This window comes from Aplysia californica, unplaced genomic scaffold (assembly GCF_000002075.1).
Source record: "Aplysia californica isolate F4 #8 unplaced genomic scaffold, AplCal3.0 scaffold01052, whole genome shotgun sequence".
Lineage (NCBI taxonomy): Eukaryota > Metazoa > Mollusca > Gastropoda > Aplysiida > Aplysiidae > Aplysia > Aplysia californica.
The window spans coordinates 106,751-115,473 of record NW_004798322.1 but is presented as its reverse complement, the minus strand read 5'-3'; the positions used below and the strand labels follow the sequence as shown (position 1 = coordinate 115,473).

General features: G+C 38.5%; 1 protein-coding gene across 1 annotated transcript in view; it reads left to right on the top strand.

Moving 5' to 3' along the window:
* Window positions 1-8,723, top strand: part of LOC101846105 (sortilin-related receptor) — a gene marked incomplete in the record, with an annotated part of 43,066 nt that overhangs the window by 4,386 nt on the left and 29,957 nt on the right. The window contains 1 exon segment of the mRNA XM_005111389.3: window positions 3,906-4,034. Within this exon segment, the coding sequence (XP_005111446.2) occupies window positions 3,906-4,034 (129 nt within the window).

Here is an 8,723-nt window from a genome sequence, read left to right as displayed (position 1 = left end):
AAGAAGAAGAAGAAGAAGAAGAAGAAGAAGAAGAAGAAGAAGAAGAAGAAGAAGAAGAAGAAGAAGAAGAAAAAGGAGAAGAAAGATGGTATTGTGTTCATACGCTATCATTAACAGGGGCCTGTCAGGACCTTTTGACCCTCCACCCCTCCCCCTCCCCATGCCCCACACACTTTCTTTTTGTTTTCCACTTTTACCCGTCAAAGCATACATTGCGAAATCAGTCATCGGGCATGAGAGAATGACTTTCCCCACTTCACGTTCGTCAGACGGACGGAGATGGGATATGGGATAAGAGCAGTTTGTGTTAGTCAGTTACACCCACTTAAAGATGTTCCATTATTATATATATTTTTTATCCCTAAGGGTGAACATGAAATGGTGAAATGGTATATGTCTATATACGCCTCTATCGACACTGTTAGGTTATTTAAGTGACAGGACCTCCAAGTTTAACGCCCATCTCCAAAAGCACCGAGCCAAATGGGAATTTTGTGCCAAGTGCCTTTCCCAAGGGCACGTTGGACCGAGCCGAGGCTCGAACCCCGCACCTGCAACCTCATCCCTAAGGGCTTAATTTATTAAATAGAGGGTGGGAGGGGGGAGGGGGCTACACACCAAAAGTCCCCATTCCGTCGAAAATGATGGATTTTGAGTTATAGGTATATTTAGCTTCTTCATCCTTCATCCTACAACTATTTCATAGCATTAGGACCCCATAAAATCTTATTTCTCCCCATACTGGACATGTTTGTCACCACCATTTCCTCTAAAAGTCAATCTTTTTTTTTTATCGCCCGTTTTCTCAAAATGCAGTTTTTCTCTATACTTTTTAAAAATAACTCCACCATTTTTTCTTTCTAATCTTCATGAAATTTTCACAGAATGAAGAGAAGATGTGACACAAAAAATTTTGTCTGTTGAATTTTTGATATATTATTAAAGAATAGAATTTTCCTGGTTGTGTCTGGAGTGTGGATTTTTACGGATTTGGTTTTGTTTTGTTTTTTCAAATTTGAGTACTTACCTCACGAAAAAAAAGTGTAAAAAATGTTCTAATTCGCTTAGGAAAAATTCAACACCAAATTTGTAGATCTAATGATTATTAATGTGCAAGCAAATGAGAAAAAAATCTATTTGCATGAAAAATAAGTGCGGTATTCATTACGTAAGACATGTCAATAAAATCCAATATGGCCGCCGTAGCCATGGAAACGAAACTTTTTTCTCAAATTTGATTGCGGATTTTAAGACTCCTTACTATGCTTGTTATAATAATGTGTGAAATTTGGTAAAATTTGATCAGTTAATATGCGAGATAGCCTTCAGGAGTAGCCCCCCCCCCCCCCCCTTTCCTCAATGTTGGTGTTATAAGATGCAGCTGATTCCTGTAACGTTTGTGGTTTACAGTATCGCGACTTTTTTTTGGGGGGGGGGGAGATGTCGGCTAGCTTTTCAAATATACTAACCCAGCAGAGCAATAAATTGCTTTTTTTTTTCAGGAGAAACAAAAAAAACTGTCTCATTCTTTAAACAGTAAATGTACACATGAAAACTGCTTGGGAAAACAACTGCCGTCACAAATTTCTGCTTAGTTTACGAAATATCCATTATGAGCAGGAAACCTCATGTTACCTTAAACCAACAAAAGTCAAACAAGAAAAAAAGAACAAAAAATGTCCGTTCTTGTTTCCATTATGGATCCTGTCCCTATTCTTCCCTTTCGAGAGCGACGGTGAGTGGTTGGCGGGTGCTTTGGTGTGGTTTGCTCCTTTTTTACCTATCAAATATCTGAACTGTCCTTATCTCTCCTTCTTCTTTTCTTTGTAAGTTACTGACTCCTTCTTTTCATTGTAATCAATCCTTCGTCTGTTCTTTCTAAATTACCCCTTCTTCCTGTCTTTGCAAGTTATGCCTTCTTTTTTTTTGTTTGTACATTGTTCCTTCTGTTTTTCTCTGTAAGTTACTCCTTCTTCTTTTCTTCGTAAGTTTTCCCTTCTTTTTGTAAGTTAACCCTTCGTCATTTCTTTCTAAGTTACTCATTCTTCTTTTTTTGTGAGTTACTTCTTCTTTTTGTAAGTTACTCATTCTTTTTTTTGGACGTTACTTGTTAGTTATTCCTTCTTCTTTTCTTTGTTACTTATTCCTTCTTCTTGTCTTCGTAAGTTACTTCTTCTTCTTTTCTCTGTAAATTACTCCTTGTTCCTGTCTTTATAAGTTACCCCTTCTTCTTTCCTTTGTAAGTTACCCCTTTTTTTTGTAAGTCGCCCCTTCTTCTTTCCTTTGTAAGTTACTCCTTCTTCTTTTTTCTTTGTAAGTTACTCCTTCTTCTTTTTCTTTGTAAATTACTCCTTCTTCTTTTTTCTTTGTAAATTACTCCTTCTTCCTGTCTTTGTAAATTACTCCTTCTTCCTGTCTTTGTAAGTTATTTCTTCTTCTTGTCCTGTGTAAGTTACTCCTTCTTCTTGTTTCTTTCTAAGTTACTCATTCTTCTTTTTTTTGGTGAGTTACTCCTTCTTTTTGTAAGTTGCTCATTCTTTTTTGTACGTTACTACTTCTTCTTTCCTTTGTAAGTTACTCCTTTTTTTTGTAAGTCGCCCCTTCTTCTTTTCTTAGTAAGTTACCCCTTCGTCGTTTCTTTATAAGTTACTCATTCTTCTTTTTTGTGAGTTACTCCTTCTTTTTGTAAGTTGCTCATTCTTTTTTTTTGTACGTTACTTGTTAGTTATTCCTTCTTCTTGTCTGTGTAAGTTACTCCTTCTTCTATTTTGTTTGTAAGTTTCTCCTTCTTCTATTTTGTTTGTAAGTTTCTCCTTCTTCCTGTCTTTGTAAGTTATTTCTTCTTCTTGTCCTGTGTAAGTTACGCCTTCTTCTTGTTTCTTTTTAAGTTACTCATTCTTCTTTTTTGTGAGTTACTTCTTCTTTTTGTAAGTTGCTCATTCTTTTTTGTACGTTACTACTTCTTCTTTTCTTTGTTAGTTGCTCTTTCTTCTGATCTTTGTAAGTTATTCCTTCTTCTTTTCTTTTACTCCTTCTTTTCTTGTAAGTTACCCATTCTTCTTGTCTTTTTAAGTTACTTCTTCTTTTCTTTGTACGTTCCTCCTTCTTCTTTTTCTTTCTAAGTAACTCCTTCTTCCTTTTCTTTGTAAGTTACCCCTTCTTCTTTTTCTCTGCAAGTTACCCCTTCTTCTTGTCTGTGTAAGTAACTCCTTCTTCTTTCCTTTGTAAGTTACCCCTTCTTTTTCTTTTTTTTTCTTTTATTGTAAGTCGCCCCTTCTTCTTTTCTTAGTAAGTTACTCTCTAACGACACCCCAAAGCTTCGACATTTACGAGACCTATTTGTGTTGCAAGTGACATAAGACTCCAAGACCGTGATAAAACAAAAACTAAACTGAAGACATGTGCGCGTATAATGAATTGTCATAAAGGTACCAAGGGATAAGCTTATCACCCATTACATTGTATTTTTTTAAAAATTATTATTATTATTATTATTATTATTATTATTATTATTATTATTATTATTATTATTATTATTATATTACTGTTGTTGCATCATCATCATCATCATCATCATCATCATCATCATCATCATCATCATCATCATCATCATCATCATCATCATCATCATCATCGCTATTATTATTACTAATAGTATTATCATGATTGCTAGTATTAATGTAAAATTTATTATTATTATTATATTATTATTATTATTATTATTATCATTTTTATTAGAGTTGTTTTTTATAGTCGTCTTCGTCGTCGTCGTCGTCGTCGTCGTCGTCGTCGTCGTTGTTGCTGTTGTTGTTGTTGTTGTCGTTGTTGTTGTCGTCGTTGCTGTTGTTTTTGCTACTGTTGCTGCTGATGCTGTTGTTATCATCACCATTGAATGTTTCGGACAGCTGTAGAATCTGCGTGTCCCCCCGACCAAGTGCAGTGCCCGGGCAGCTCTGAGTGTATACGGCCACATTGGAAATGTGACGGGGACCAGGACTGTCCGGATGGCAGAGACGAGGACGACTGTGGACAGAGTGAGTGTGGGATCTTTCTCTCATCGTGTTTGGTGGCTTTTGTTTGTTTTTGATTTTATTTTTTCTTCCTTTTTTTGATTTTGTTGTTTGAGTTTTTTAAATTTATATTTTCTTTTTTTGTTTCGTATTTTTTGTTTTGTTTTAACCAGATAGATAGATAGATAGATAGATAGATAGATAGATAGATAGATAGATAGATAGATGGACGATTAGATAGATAGATAGATAGATAGATAGATAGATAGATAGATAGATGGATAGATAGATAGATGGATAGATAGATAGATAGATAGATAGATAGATAGATAGATGGACGATTAGATAGATAGATAGATAGATAGATAGATAGATAGATAGATAGATGGATAGATAGATAGATGGATAGATAGATAGATAGATAGATAGATAGATAGATAGATGGACGATTAGATAGATAGATAGATAGATAGATAGATAGATAGATAGATAGATAGATAGATAGATAGATAGATAGATAGATAGATAGATAGATAGATGGACGATTAGATAGATAGATAGATAGATAGATAGATAGATGGATAGATAGATAGATGGATAGATAGATAGATAGATATATTATACCAGTGGTGCTGTTTTACCAGATTTTCCTCGTGTTGTTTCCGTTATTTTCACGAAAAGAATAGTAATCATTCTAATTCCTAAATGTTGTTTTCTACTTAACCCCATATCACTTTTGTCTATTGATAATTAATAATAATAATAAATAGCATTTATATAGCGCATGTCCTCACTCGAAAGCAAGCTCTATGCGCTTTACACTATATAATTACACCAGCAGACCATAGAAACACTCAAAAACATTCTCAGCTTCCCGGGAAGCAAGCAGTGCAAGCAGCTGGTTAAGCGCTCAAACACTAACCAACTGACAAGATATTAACTGTCTTTGAGTTTGCAAATACAACTTCTAAATATTTCAGGTATTTCCAGAAAATACTAGTGGCATCCCTCGTTTGTTTTCTGCTTTGTATATGAAACCGTATAAGTATAAGTGATTCATTTAATTTGATTGTCTAAAACCCGGGGTTTTTTTTACGGACTGACGATTTTTACTAGGTAGTGGTGGTAGTAGTAGTAGTAGTAGTAGCAGCAGCAGCAGCAGCAGGAGGAGGAGTAGGAGTAGTAGTAGGAGTAGTAGTAGCATCAGCAGCAGCAGCAGCAGCAGCAGCAGCAAAAGCTAGTTTTTGGTAGAAGGATCGAAAAAAGAAAGGTGGGAGAAATTTGTTGGGGAAATCGGACAAGACAAGGATATACAAAAATGTTGGAAGTTACACAATAGAATGAACAACGGGCGCACAGCAAACTCAATGCCGGATATCAAGAGCACTGATAGAATCACTATTCAGAGAGATGATGCAAGCAAAGGAGAAGCCTTTCTTAAAGATACATCACACAGACGGATCGGGGTGATGCTGAGACAAGGAAAGAAGTATGTCAAATTTTGAAGGGAATCGAGAGGGATGAGGAATATGACAACATCATCACGATATATTTGGCCAAATCTGTGCTAAAAACCAACAACCTCACAACGCCAGGTCCAGATGGGATACAGTACAAACACTTTAATGAGCTCAGTGTCGAGGAACAGGAAAAAGATTGTGGATGACTATAACAGCAGCATCAGGAAATCAAATGTACCAGAAGAGTGGTTGCACAGTTATTTAAAGCCACTACCAAAACCTGGGAAGAATCACAAAGAACTCAACGGATACCGCTTTATCACCATGCAAAATGTGCATGAAAAGTGCTAGAAAAATGCACAGCAAGAATACTCATGAATGAGCTAGAGAACAACGGAAACCTACCTAAGGAGTTAGGAAGTTACAGAACCAGAAAGGAAACTTGGAACAACGCAAAGACCTTCGCGTATGATGTATATGAAGGCTTTCAGAGGGGAGAAGAGACCGTGGCAATAGCATTAGATCTGGAAGATCCTTACAATCATGTCAATTATGAGAGGCTAAAGTGTGCTCTGCTAGATTGCGACGTGAATCCGTGGATTGTTGGGTGGACTGTGGGGGCAATGCTGGAAAGAAAAGTGGCTTTGCGATGTGGTCAGTGGATTTCAAGCCCACAGGTGATAAGACTAGGACTCCCACTGGGCTCACCCTTATCGCCCATACTGTTCAATGTCTACACTGCTCGTATAGCAACGCTGAAAAGCGTTAGGCCTGGGAGAATACTAACATTTGCAGATGACATCTTGGCCTACAGGCAAGGACGGGATCTGTAGAAAATGGCAGATGGATTACAGCTAGAGGTTGAGAAAATCATGGAGTGGTGTGCTGAATCGACCGCAGTGATCAATCGTCAGAAGGCCGCAGCACTGTGGGGCTCTTCAAACAATCGAATAGTAGAGACAGACGCCCCAGAGCTGACGGTAAATAGGCAGAATATTCAAAGATGTCAGAAAATGGGGTATCTGGGAATGGTTTTCGATCGCTGTCTATGCTTCAAAGACCACATAGATGGTGTTGCGGAAAGGACAAAGAAGGGCTTGAATGCAGTGAAGGTCATGGCGGCTTCAGGAGTGGAACAAAGGCTACCGCTTCTTATGTACCAGCAGATGGTCTTAGCAGTAACCGATTATGGGCTCAGAGTATTGACTTTGACAAAAACCCAACTGGACAAATTGGATCGAGTTCAAATTGAGGCCACGCGCATCATACTAGGCTGCACCAGGGATATGCCAGTTATCTGTATGAGGCATGTATTTTTGGGCCTCATGTCAGTGGAAAACAGACTCAAAGTGGCTCAGGTCAGGGCGTACATAAGGGTGGCGTCTGATAAGCAACACCCACTTCACGAAGCCATTGGATCAAACTAAGGAAATCACCTAAAACGAGGAGCTTCTTGGATGGCCGAGGCTAAAAACACCATCAAGGATTCCTGCCTAAAGGAAGACATAGCGGAGTGAAGAATGGATAAAAATGAATGAAAGGGAGCAGGCAGATTTTGGGAAGGTAGTGATTACGCTGAACAGAAAATGTAGAGAGTGGCCGCAAGGGGCGACAGATGATGAGATACGAAAACTGATTGAAGAAAACTCACGGCATGGAGATGTGGTTGTATACATGGATGGATCTGTTAAACGAAGGGGAAATCTGGATCGGGCTTCTCAGCAAAAGTGAGTGGCAGATCTGTCCTCGCAGATTTAGATGGCCAAATTATGCTCTGCAAATACAAAATTATGCAAAAATATGTAAGTTACCGTAACGCCGTCCACGACATGTTTTGCACTTTTTCAACAAGAATTTCATGTTTTTTTGTACAGAAAATTTGAAAACAGAGCATATCAGCATCACTAATTCTTTATGTATTTGGAAAGAAAACAATACACATCAGTCAGAAAAACAACCAAAAAATATCCTCGCTGCAACTTTCTGCTGTAGATCTAGTGGAAAGAAAAACGTTTCTTCTTAAATTTTTAAAAAGACTTCTGGTCCTCTGATGCTGGCACGTCACTAAAACCAGGGACACCTGTCAAACATTAAAAATCAGCAGACACATAATATGAAAACAACTTTTGATGGATTGAAAAATTGAGCAGGCTCAAGGAACAAAATCCCTGACCCTAAACCCCCTGACTCCCAAGATCTTCTAACAAGGGAAATAGCCAACTTGTCACTTAAATGAGACTTATTACTGTGATTACTTCCCTTTAGTCACACAGCCAGGTGTTTAGTTACATGTTTCGTGAAAAATGCACCCAAAAAAACTTGAAAAAACGCGGGGAATCCAAAATTATGCAAATGTTGCAGAATTATGCGAAAAGGCCGCATAATCGTATAATCCGACCGGGACAGGCAGATTGGTGCAGGAATAGCAGAGAGCATACGATATGACATCATCTAGAATGATAATGGAGATTGAGGCAATCACCCAGGCTCTCAAATGGGTTACAATAACTCGACAAGCACATGTGGTCTTTGTCACAGACTGTCAGGGCACTCTGAGGAAGATTGAAAGTGGGAACCTTAGAGCTGAAAGGACAGAGCTCCTGAAGAAGACAACACTGAAAAAGATCACCTGGATCTTCATCCCGGGCCATGCTGGAGTCAATGGCAATGAGAGGGCTGATGAGCTCGCTGGGAAAGCAAAACCTGCAGGAAAGCTGTGCCCTGACAAACCTGAAATTGTACTTTCAGTAAGGGAAAAAACGTGAAAAAGAACAAGAAGAATCGGAATACCATCATCTTGACCGACTTCGTGAGCTTGGAATTGGATAGTGCGCCTGCAGAAGATCAAGACTTAGTGGAGGAGCAGAAGGCTATGGAATCAACCATTGCTTGGAACCGTCAGCATCTACACACTTCGAGATGTGCTTCTTCAGGGGACGGAGCGCTTATGGGAATGCCCTTTGTGCAGGGATGTCCTTTCTTCACACAAGTAACAAGTAACAAGTAGTGGTAGTAGTAGCAGTACTAGTAGCAGCAGCAGCAGCAGCAGCAATAGTAGTAGTAGTAGTAGTAGTAGTAGTAGTAGTAGTAGTAGTAGTAGTAGGAGGAGGAGGAGGAGGAGGAGGAGGAGGAGGAGTAGGAGTAGGAGTAGGAGTAGTAGTAGGAGTAGTTGTAGTAGAAGGAATAGCAGAAGTAGTAGTAGTAGTAGTAGTAGTAGTAGTAGTAATACTAGTGGCATCCCTCGTTTGTTTTC